Here is a 12,527-nt window from a genome sequence, read left to right as displayed (position 1 = left end):
TTCGGAATCTTCATTGTTCTTCCACTGAAAAATCAGGAATTTCCTTGAATTTTCAAGGAAACTTGAAGTTTCACAGACTTTTTTCTGTTAAATTGAATTCAGTGACATTTTCTGGAAAATTCAGTTAAATTTTTTTAACACTGTATTCTTAAAATAAAAACAGGTGAGTTTTCTGAATAAGAACATTTGCATCTTGAAATGAGAACATTCGACAGGGATAACGTTGAGGGGAGGTTCACCCTGGGAAAAAAACTTTTCCGATTTTCGAGAAAAAAAAATGAAAAATGCTATTTTCCGTGAGATTTTTCCTCAGGAATCTGAGTTTGTAGAAATTCTATAAACTTGAAACAATTTTCACAATTCCATAAGTTGTAAATTCTTTTTGTTTATTATTATTATCAGTCTTGTGGAATTCACGCTGATCTATCACCTCATTTACTTGTAAGCAGCTTCCTTGCCTTCATTTAAATTTCAAATGTATTAAAGTTCATGTACTCATACATGCATTATAATAGTTAATGATGCATGTGAAAAAAACTCAATCAATGATAAAGATGAATAATAAGTGAAAAATTGATGAGTTCCACTTTTCAAAGTGACGCGATCAATATCCGAATTTGTTAAAAAATAAGGAAAGTTTAAGCGAAAATTACTGAGGATCAGATCTATTCTGTCCAATTTTTATGACAAGTTTTGTTAACATAAGTAAAATTTTTATATATTTGCAAGATTTTTTTGCTCGCTATTTATCACGATATAGTTCTGAATTAAAAACATTGAACTCCATCATATTTTCAAATATTAAAAAATTGTTAAAACTAGAATTATTCATTTGAAAATTATAATTTTGTTGGGGGGAGATTTTTAATTAGACCAAAAATGTAATAAAATGTGGTGAGATACTTTTCATTCATCGCCCTCACGGTTCTTGCACCTTCCTGTGATATTATTTCAATGAGGAAAAGTGAAAATATATTAAGGTGATAGATATCTTCTGAAGTGATGTGTGAATTACATGCACCTGTATTCCTACACTTTCATTCTCCTGTAAAAAACCTCGTAACGATGTCATAAAACGTGAAGAGTGATAAATAGTATGAAGTGAAATTACTTACTCCACTCTTCCGTAACGACACATTCTGACTGCTCTTCTGGCTCGAAGTGCGTGAAGCAGTTTTTTCATCCTTCGCTGTAATTAAAAGTGAAAAAAACTCACGTTAACGAAAAAAGTACTAGAGATAGTAAAACGTGGATTTAAAAAAAAGCATAAAAAGAAGATTAAAATGTTCGATGCGTTCGTGTAAGTTCATTCTTTTTTTCATCACCACGGTTTTTTTATTGTAACTAGATAACATAAAGCATGGATGTCACCCCACTGTCACGCGATCCTTAAACGTGACAATGTCTCATAATATTTATGTGAACAGTATCCAAGTATATTCCACAGTTACGCAGGGAGTATTCCATAACTTGAAATGTTTTTAGTTTTTTTAGAGAATTTTGTGAGAGAATTGTGTGGCGTATTGTCCTTTCAGGGATTTTGCATACACGGAGAGAAATATTCAATAAAAATTACGTATCTTTTCCGTAATTACGGTGTGAAATGTGGTTGTAGGAAATTTTACGAAACTGTCACAGAATTTTTCCAGAGCGTTCCGTAATTTTTATCGGAATCTCCTCGGAAGAATTACGATACCGTCACTTATCTAAATTTTCTGAGTCGATTCCGTAATCGGTCAGCGAGTTGTGAGTTCCATAATTTTTACTGAACATTTCTCTCCGTGTAGAATTCTGATAGAAACTGCAATCTCTCTACGCTGGTAGAAATTTTTCGAAATTTCATGGAAAATAGGGTAGGAATTCTCATGAGAGTAATATTGAATCCGATTTAAACGAAAAATGGTTATGAAATTTCGAGTTTTAGATAGAATTCAAGAAAATTCACGAGTTTTCGGGGGAGTGAGGCGGAAATTTCACAACTTGACTGAATTTTCAATGAAACATGACTATTCAGAAACAACATGACATGAATCTTTAATTTTTCCCTCAATTTTCATGATTTTCCGAATTTTCACAGAATGGTTGAACTGAAAATCAAACATTTTATCAATTGCAGATCATTCGAACAGTTTCTGCAATGTTCAACTCTAAAAAATGGAAATTTTGAGAAAGCATTTCTTATTTGATTTAAACAATTAAGTAACAAATCAGGAGCGAAGTGGTAAAACGGTACAAGTCAATTTTGACTAATGACCAGTTTTCAATGAATATCTCAGAATCTAAGGGAGATAGCAAAATATTCTTTAAAACCTCTTTTATAGAGCCGATTGAGAGCTACAACAAATGTCATTACGAAAATTTCGTCATCTGCTTTAGATTCGGAAGTATTCCTCAAAAACTCAACTGGGAGATAAGTCGACTTAAACCGTTTTACCACTTCCAACTGTTTTGCTACTGAAATAATTTCTTGTTTGATTCAAATAGTTATGGTTGCCTGCGTCGACAACATATGAGCATTCAAAAACTCAATAACTTTTGAGAATGCAATAAATTGAGTCATTTAGAATTTTTTCCGAAAGTCCGTAGGAACTAACTTTTGGGTGCTGTCGTCTTGGGATATACCTTAAAGACGATGATTTATCTGTTTAGCCTCTCTCCTCCCATCAACTAGGAATGTATATTTGCGGGATCATGCGTCATCGGGAGCTGAAGGGCTAGACACAAAACGGGTGGGTGATAGAGGGAGCGGGAGCTTCGAGTTCCACCGTGGGGTGAGTACGCTCGCCTTGCGAAATTCTCGAGTTCCATAAGCTCCATCCCACTGCGTTGGAATGTTCAAGCGTGGCGATTCAGCCTGTATGTATATCTCGCCTGTTCATAGGTCTGTCAATGCCATTTTCTTCGGATATTCAGGCGGAAAATATAAAGAATGTTTCCCCGAGGCTGAATGAAAATTCGAATTTCAATCGTCGGTAGTAGATGCTTGAAACTATTTCTGTTTTCAATTTTATCGGAATTTGAGCAATCGTGTAATGTACTGGCCACTCATTCGTTTTTTATCAAAATTGTTGTGAATATTTCTCGATTTTTTTATGTCAGCCAATCAGAGCGCAGTATCAGCGTTAGAAGAATTGAAGGTTTATGGACAGTTCAGTAGTCATTTTCAGGAGAGTGACATTGCATTCAACTTAGAGAGAAAAAATAATTAAATTTCAAATTTTGAATGATGAAAAATTGTGAATTTTGGCAACCAAATAATGCTAAATTCTTAATTCATTGACAATTCAAGGATATTATATCAATTTTTTGATTCCTTATAATTTTCATGGGGTAATTGAATTGAAAATTACAGTTTCCATCAATTTTCTCATCAAATTGTTAATTTTCAAACACGACATTCTTTGAAATTTCAGTGCAGCTGTCAATGGATAAAAACTTTCAAGAATTGCAGCGGAAATTTCTGCCAGAAATAACTCCAGGGATAACTGCCAGGGATAACTCTCCAATTTCTTGAGAAAGTCTCTTCTCTTTTTATCCCTGCGATTTTTCGAGTCAAATTTTTACGTATTCCTGAAAAGGTATATAAATATAAAAAAAATAAAAAGAATTGAAAATTTCCGTACGGAACATATGTACTACGGAGAAAAACTTCATGCAAAATAAAAAAAATAAAAAATCAAATATTCCATTGATTTTCTGTTCAAATGATCTGGAAATCAACAAAATACTTGATTTTTCAGTTCAATTATTCTGTGAAAATTCAGACAAGTCAGAAAAATTTAGAAAAAAAAAAGAAAATTCATGTCATTTTGTTTCTGAATACTCATGTTCCCCTGAAAATTCAATCAAGTTGTGAAATTTCCCTCTCACTTCCACTGAAAACTCATGAATTTCCGTGAATTCTACTTAAAACTTGAAATTTCATAACCATTTTTTCCCTAAATCCGATTCAATGTCACTCTCATGAGATTTACTATAATATCTTCCACGAAATAAAACAAAAATCCAACAGCGTGCAATCTTATAGAGTCCTCAAGAAATCATAAATATTTCTCAAGGAAGAAAAGCTCGCCGTGTTAAATATTCAAATATCACTGGAGATTTCCTTCAAAAGCATTTGAAAATGTTTCTTTGACACAGTTATTGTCAATTTTTTTGTCGATTGATATTGTCACTCATCTCCTCGATCCCTCTCATCTCTTCTCTGTTTGTATTAAACATTGAATGTCAATCGATAAATGGGAATACCCGACACAGGGCCATTGTCTGTGACACAATCCTCGGTGAAGTCAATTACGTGAATGCATACGGTCAACGATCGGCTTTCTCAACGTCAATTGTGTGTTTCCCGAGGGCAATATCACGTACAGAAACAAGCTGACTCTCTTGATCGATCCCCCCCCCCCCCTCTCTCTATCCACGAAATAGAGTTCCCGGAATTCTGTATTGACTCAAGAAATATGTAGAGTGTTCTCTGTGGGAAATGACGAAAAGGGAAATTCAGTCGGGAGCGTGATCAGGAATACGTTCTAAACGCGGAAGTGTTGAAATAGCCGGGAGGAAAGTTCCCGTGAATAATTAAATCTGTCAATTAGAATTTCACAAAGTCAAGGGGATGTAATGGAGCACGGAATAACGAAGTGTTTCAGCCACTTCTCGATATTGCCTCTGGCTACTGCTAGCTTTACCAGCAAGTGAGTGGTGAAAACTAGAAAATCTCGTTGCCATTATCACACTTTTTTGTATCCAATTTAACTTTATCTTCTCCAGGGATTCATGTCGCCAAGATGTTTCCGCAACTATCGTTAACGGTAATAACGTCATCAATTGAGTGACTTTCAAACTTAAAGGAGATCTGATGATTCAATGAACTGGGAGCGAATTTCAGGAGCGAATTGGTGGAATGAAGTGAGTCAACTTGAATTGAGCGTGAGTTTTTGATGAATATCTCGGGGATTCACTCCTGACTCATTTGTTTGCAACGGAGCTTTCGAGAAATACAGAGTAAAAAAAGTTGGTGTTAATGTCGTTAGTGTGAGGGGTTAAAGATTGCGGTGGTAAAGTCAACTCTTTTTGGCGGTCCACTTCACTCTCAGCCCTGAGTCAATTTCTGGTACACACGGAGAAAAAAAAATACTTCTGCCAAGTAAATTTAGTTGCACAAGTAAATGTATGTAAATTTGCATTTGAAATGTGTGGATTTTCTTCACGGAGAAAAATTATCTAGAAAGATTCTAGTACGAGTACTGGAAAAAATTATAATCCGCCAGCTGTGAAAAATTCTAGTGCTGTTAAGGTAAAATTTCCTGGTATTTCTGGTAAAATTTCCGGGGATTTCTGTGAAATTTTCACAGAAATATCGGCAAAAATTCAGGTTTTCTCCAATAAAATTTCTAGTGCCGGCACTGGAATTTTTTCCTGGCCGTCACTTTGCGCCTCTTTTCCCCTGCTAGCATTAGATTTTTCTAAAAAATTTCTCTCCGTGTGTTGTAGTTAGTAAATTTACTTGGCAAAGGTAATTTTTTTTCTCAGTGCAGAGTGGATTTTTATTTCTAACACCAAACTGTGTTCATTACTATGTTTGCACTGACACTATGGCGGTGTCAATTTTCACTTCATTCAGTACTTGATTCCGGTATGAAAGTCATCTTACATATTTTATGTGTTTCATGTACTGAAATCGAATTTGTAAGTTAGCACGAAATACAGTTATGCAGTCAATAGATATCAATAATTTAATTATTTAAATGCGTTTTATGCCACCATCTTGATAGATAGTTAAGTTTCCGGACATTTTACAATTAATTTATTATGTAAACTTCGCAGGTATGAATTTGATTCTCGATATTGAACTGTTAGAAAACATTTTAAAAATCAGAAAAGAAATAGAAAGTTTACTTTTGGAAGAGTATTGATGAAATAATCTAAAAATTGCTATTTTTGAAAATTAGAGGCATTGTCTATAAATATTTTATAAACAATCAATTTCCCATCATAAATATTATTTGTTTGGAATTATCACAAATTTATTCATATTCAGAATTCTACTAGAAATTGATTTCATGCTTAAAAAAATTAGGTTTCCAAAAGTTTGAACAATTTCAATTATTTATTTATAAACAACCAATCTCAATTCTGTGCAAATTTTTTTTTTTCAAATTTTTCTCACGCAATTTTATTGACAAAGTTGATGATTGAAAATTACGAAATTGAAAAGTACGAAATTGAAAAGTACGAAACTGTCAAAGATACTTGGATATCCTTAACCGTTTAATAAGAAAAAATTATCAGAAGTAATACCTCGAGACCTTCAAAATCGTCAGATATTTCAATTTCGATTTTTTTCTAACAACGCTGAGGGACATGAAAGAATTTTCTTGAGGAGATTTTGGCTTTATCCTTCAATTACGAGATACTCATACTCATTTGGACGTGATAACATCATCAAAAACTCGGCACTCGCAGATGGAAATGATTTCCGCTCTTGAACCATTAGAAATTGACACATTAATCTTCTCTGACAATTACCGGTTACTCGCAGATGTCTGCCACCCAAGCACGAAGTTTCGGTAGTTAAAATTGGCAGAGGCGTTGAGAAAGCATCCAGGTAGACGTCGACTTTCGACAGATCGAGACCACGGCGTTCACAGGCGGTTCCAAGTGTCTCTCTGCAAGGAAAATGAAATTCAATGAAACATTGGTGGTGGGACGAGTTCTCTCACAAACTGAGAGAACTTTTCGAATTAACCATATTGATGTTGATGAGATCGGGTGAATTACCACATTAATATGTGAATTTTACGAGAGGAGAAGGGACTCACGAAGCGGAAACAGTTGAGGAAATTTATTGGAACTGAAATTGAAGAGCGAAATCAGGTTTTACGCTTTTTTAGTCGAAACGGAGGGAAATTTTTGAGAAAAATTCTAGTGCTAGCACTGAAAATTTCATTAGGCACACGTGTATTTTTTGTTATTGATAGAAAATTTTCACAGACGACAAAAACGAATGTCTGAACTTCACACATGTTTTATAGACATTTTTCAGACGCTAAAAAACGTCTGAATAAAATGAAAATTTGTCCGAATTTTACACGAATAGGTGCCTAAACATCTCAGTTCATGTTTCAAATTCAAACAAATCTTCATTTTCTTCAGTCATTTTTTACTGTCTGAAAAATATCTCCAAAAGGTGTGTGAAATTCAGACATTCGTTTTTGCTGTGGAGATATCCAAAAATTTTACTGGACGCATATAGAAATTTTACCTGCACAGCACTAGAATTCTTCTAAAGAATTTCTCTCCGTACATTTGGATGATTGAAAAACCATAATTTTTCCTCCCACAGGAATGATTTCTTTACGGGACGAAACGTAAAATGTTCCTTACGCAAGGTTTTTCTTATTAACCGTTCATGTATGGGGTCGATACATGGTATCGATTCAAGAAAATGTGAATGATTCTCTTTTTAAAATTGACTATTTCCAAAATTATGGAAAGTAACTCAACCAGAGAAATATCGTCGTCAGTATCCTATGCTACAGAGAAAAAAAATTGGATTTTCCAATCCCTACACTGGTAGAATGATTCATTTATTCCAAACGAGATTCGTTAACTATTAACGATTGGTAGAGTTGAACATGACCAAATAAATATTCGTTAATAGTTAACGAATGGTTCACTTGAAAGGTGAAAGTCGATTCAAACAAGGCTCCCCAAATATGCATTTGGTTACTATTATCGAATGAACATTTGGTGAGGCTGAATAGACCCTAGCCTCCAACTAAATCCATTCGTTAACAATAAATAATCCTTTCTATCATCAGCGTAACTTTGAGAAATCTATTCCCAGTTTTTTGCGATTGGCATTGTAACATTCAACGAGTGCAAAATTTTGAAATTCAGTGATTTGTCACTAATTTCTAGTGCACTGAGAGAAAAATATAATTCTTCTGACTATATTCCATCACCATCGAATTATAGTCAAAAAGTCCTCAACAATTTTTCATCGGTTACGGTAACTATATGGCCGGAGAAGTAATTACTACAATGGAATGTAGTCATTGCAACTATTTTATAGTTCTACTCACGATAGATTTGTCGTGGTTGCTGTTGAACTTTGGTTAGTTTAACTGCATTTTAAATTGCAAAAATTACGCTTGTGAAGTTACCATAATGTTATGTGGCGCATACAAAAAAAATCGTATCTTTCACCAAAATGCCTCAACTATTTTCGTATTGTAAATCGAACTTCAGATTTTTCTCTCAGTGTGATGTCGTTCAATTTCAGAGACATGTCACTGATTTTCAGGGAGCCATTTTTTAATTTTTGGAATGTATAAAAATCATTTATGTTATGGATTATTCTAGTTAGTGCCCAGTATCCCTAAAAATTGGTCATATATTCTTCAACACCCATTACATATTCCAGAAAAACAGTGACATATTCGTAAAAATCGATACTATCTTATCCCCAGAATCGTTACCAGAATGAGGGCTAATTTTTCATAAAAATTTCTCTCCATAAACCGTTCGGGAAATTATGAATATGTTTACACCCCGGATTTCTCATGAATTATGAACAATATTCCGAGATCGAGAGAATTTTTCATCCCTCCGTATCTAAAAACCCCCATAACTCTCATGCAAATTCATCTCACGTTGTACGCGCAATAAGGTGCGAGATCCCATTGTCGAAACGAGGGTGAAACAGCGATAAATCTAGCGTGAAGCGCGCGTTCCACTCTGACACAATAATAAACCGTCCATAAACACTTGCGTAATTAAACCAGCAATTGCGAGTAATAATCAACGATCCCCTCCCCTCTCGGGGTCATGTCCAGACTGGTCAATTTCCCGGGAGTTCGTTCACCACCTTCAATGCTCAAGTAAGCATGAAGATCTATTTTTAGAGCCTCTCCCTCCTTTCCCTGTATCTCCTTTATACCCAAAAAAGGAAGAATCAGAGGTGATACGTGCTGTCATGTCACTCGGGGCCTATATCCGGACTGGTATCCGGTGGCTTTGGTCACCACCATAGGTGGTGAATCGGATCCGACGTGCCTTTAGACGTCGGCGAAGCGAACGTGGCAAAGAAGAATAAAAAAATGAGTGAGTGATGGCGGAAGCCTGGATGAATGAGTGAACACGCATCGACGAAAAGAGTCTTTTGTTCGCTATGCTGAGCTACAAAAGACGTGTTGAAATAGAGAGAGGGAGAGAGAGAGAGGAAGGCAAAGGGCGACGAAGGGTGAAAAACTGTGGAAATGTGGGAACAAAAAATCTTATCGCGTAAAGAGACTTTCGGAGGTTTTGGGTTTGGATAGAGAGACAAGTGTCGGGGGAAAGGGTTGGGTGAGTGTGTACACGTTGGTGTGAATGTTTATGCATATGTATGGTCTTTACGCCCTTCAAATACCTTTGTTTTCCTCTGCTATGGAGTCGGTCTATAATAGGTTATTGTTTTGACTGTCGACTCTGTGGTCGTCTTCCTCTTGGTTGAACATTTCGATCAAGGGAATTTTCATGAAAATTCCCTTGGAGGAGAATGCACTGTGGTGGCCAGCTGTTCGATTTCAAAGGGGAAATGGAAAAAGACTATCGGACGATCATAAATGTGGAATAAATCATTTCGAATGTCGCTAGAGGGTTCACTGGTGAATTATTCGAAGGTTGCATGACAAAACAACGAAAATAGTGAATCACAAAATCGATCGATTTGCAAAAATTCCATTTGGAAGCGAAGAAAAGAGGATTCGGGTTAACATTCACTTGACGTAAAAATTCGAGTTTGCCGAAAGTCGAATTTTTTCGACTCCGCCTGAAAAAATCCCAATACCCCTTTGCATCGGGTGAAAATTCCAATTTTTTATTTCTACATATCTGGCGCCTCTGAGTGTTTCATTGGCCTCAGAATCGTCAGTAGATACGAATTCAACGTTCACTTGGCGTAAAAATTCGAGTTTGCCGGAAGTTGACTCCGCCTGGAAAAATCCCAATACCCCCCCCCCCCCCCCTTGCCGCGGGTGAAAATTCAAATTTTATTTTATTTTGAGATGCACCGATCCCATGGTTTTCGAGATATCGACGATTCCAAAATTTTCGATGTTTTTTCTGACCGTGATGATCTATCCAAAAATTTTATCGTGTAATCTCGACGGCATCACTACTGATTAGGACTTACCAGGTCTATCTAGGTCTGGAGAGATCTTGAAAGATCTGTGTACGTCCGATCAGAACCAAATCCTCGACTCGGGATATTGTTTGACCCGCGGGAGGTGTGTAGCGCTCGCCGAAGGCGAGTGCTACCCTCCCTAGGGTCAAAGAACACTTTTCCCACGAGTGTCGAACTCAATTTTTCCTCACAATTTGTGGAAAGTGGAATTATTTTGTAAAATTTCACTTTACGCACAAGCGTAGAAAAAATATCTTACACTGAAAAATAAAACTTTAGCCAAGAGATTTTGTAATTGTCTGAAGGATGAGAGGCAATTGGTTGACACAAAGCGACGTCTCAAATCAAGTCAGGTGGTTTTTGCACTAAAATATTCTGGATTTGAGATTAAAAAACTATTGAATAAATTGATTCGACTAGACTTGATTCGAGAAATTACATTCTTGTTATAAACAAATCCTCCTCAAATTATCTTCGTCTACAAATTATCCTCGTCTTTGAAGTAACTACAAAATCTCTTGACAAAAGTATTTTTCCTCAGCGTAAGATATTTTTTCTTGTCAATTTTCCAGCCATGAGCTTCTTCATACAAGTGAAGACGTACTCTTCGAAAAAAATGTTCTCTCACAATCAGTGTACCAAGTAGAAATTGCAGTACGTTGGAGAAGATCCGTACTTAGAACGAGAAGGTAAAGCTGATTGGATCATGCTTGGCTAATCGTGAAGTGAAAAGGGAAAATAGAGCAAAATACTTGACTACGAAGTTCACGAGTACTGGTTAGTGATCATAAGACTACGTCAATATTATCCCAACATTTTTCCACATGCGTATATATTCAATCATCGCATGCAAATGTGTTTATTGAAAGGGCTGAGCAAATGGACTGACCGGAGACTATTTTACGCTGGATAATTCAATGAGATTCACATAATAAACATTTGCGTATGTTTATAATCGCGTGATGAGTTAAAACGCCATTAGTCACTCATTTTAATGGGTTATCCAGTCGCGAGTACATAATGGGTATGCGAGCATTCAGCGTCACAGGTGTACTGTCGATGAAGTTGAAACTTTTGGGTGAACATAAAGTTGGATTGTGAATGAATTTGAAGGGAGCAATTTTCAAAGTATCGTATCGGTGTTTACGGTTCGATAGACTGAGTTTCGTGCTCATTGCTTCGACGGACGTAGGCAGATAGGGCGAAGTGACGTCTGCGGGGAATTTTCGGTTGATGAATCTACGAAGTCGTTTGATTAATATTTACATGATATGCTTTGGGGTTGATGGTACGTCAAATAATATGTATTCGACCGGCGTAAATAAGCGGGTCGGTTGCACGGAATGTGGTGTGTATCTGTTCGCGTGGGCATAGATTATTCGGATGGGCGTTCAAATGGGGTGGAACAGGTCGAAATGTAAGCTAAAAATAATCTATGGAGCAATTTGTTTTATTTTTGGGCATCATGAAGGAATAATTCAGTCGGAAGAGGTGGCACTGGGGAGTTGAAGCTCACTGTTGAAAATTTTTCACGGAAATTTCCGGTAAGCTTCTTGGAAATTTCTAATAAATTACATTTCCACTGAAATTTCAGGGGATTTAGTCATTGAAAATTCATAATTTCAATTCGGTCATTGAAAATTCATAGTTTAACGTCTGTCCAAACATTCAGACATTACACTGATAAAATATTTTTTCATCACGCTGTGACGAAAAGTGAACTTTTCGGCACGCTCCGCGTGCCTAAAAGTCTAATTTCCGCCACATTGTGATGAAAAATATTGTTCGTAACTCGTGAAAAAAACACTTTTTTGCACTCGTTACGAAATATACTATTTCATCAGTAACAAGCATACTTGAGTCAAACGAATGTCTAAATTTCCATTCAAATCACACCCAAAAAAGTCGGTCTGAATCAGGCCGAAAAATCGGTCTGAATCAAACCGAAAAATCAGCCTGAATCAAACCAAAAAATCGGTTTGAATCAAACCGAAAAATCGTCTAGAATCAAGTCGCTATCTTCCACAGGCAGAATTTCGACGCGAATCACTCCGTTTTTCGGTTTGATTCAAGCCGATTTTTCGGTTTGATTCAGACCGATTTTTCGCCTTGATTCAGATCGATATCGGCTTGACATGTTTCTACTTCAAATAAACCACTTTTCGACTTATATCAGACCCGGATTGGCGTGGTCCCAGTCGCTTGTTTTGAATCAAGCCAAAAATCGGTTAGAATCAAACCGACGTCGACTTGAATCAGTACTTGTTTTTTTTTTGGTGCAGTGTCTGAAAAAATTTGTTTAGCATAAATTTTTCTCTCCAAACTATTTCTTAGTATTGGGGCGAAACAGGTCGTC

The 12,527-nt window shown here is 36.2% G+C and overlaps 1 protein-coding gene across 2 annotated transcripts in view; it reads right to left on the bottom strand.

The window, feature by feature from the left end:
• LOC107044833 (pleckstrin homology domain-containing family G member 5) overlaps nt 1–12,527 on the bottom strand; it is an 85,124-nt gene that overhangs the window by 16,965 nt on the left and 55,632 nt on the right. For both annotated transcript variants that reach the window (XM_015266877.1, XM_015266878.1), the window contains exons 6-7: nt 6,529–6,668; nt 1,116–1,189 (exon numbers count right to left, since the gene is read on the bottom strand). In XM_015266877.1, coding sequence (XP_015122363.1) covers nt 1,116–1,189; nt 6,529–6,668 — 214 coding nt within the window. The remainder of the gene's footprint in view (nt 1–1,115; nt 1,190–6,528; nt 6,669–12,527) is intronic.

The sequence above is a fragment of the Diachasma alloeum genome, unplaced genomic scaffold, assembly GCF_001412515.2.
Source record: "Diachasma alloeum isolate Michigan unplaced genomic scaffold, Dall2.0 Dall_scaffold_00827, whole genome shotgun sequence".
Classification (NCBI taxonomy): Eukaryota; Metazoa; Arthropoda; class Insecta; order Hymenoptera; family Braconidae; genus Diachasma; species Diachasma alloeum.
This window is presented reverse-complemented; position numbering and strand designations above follow the sequence as displayed.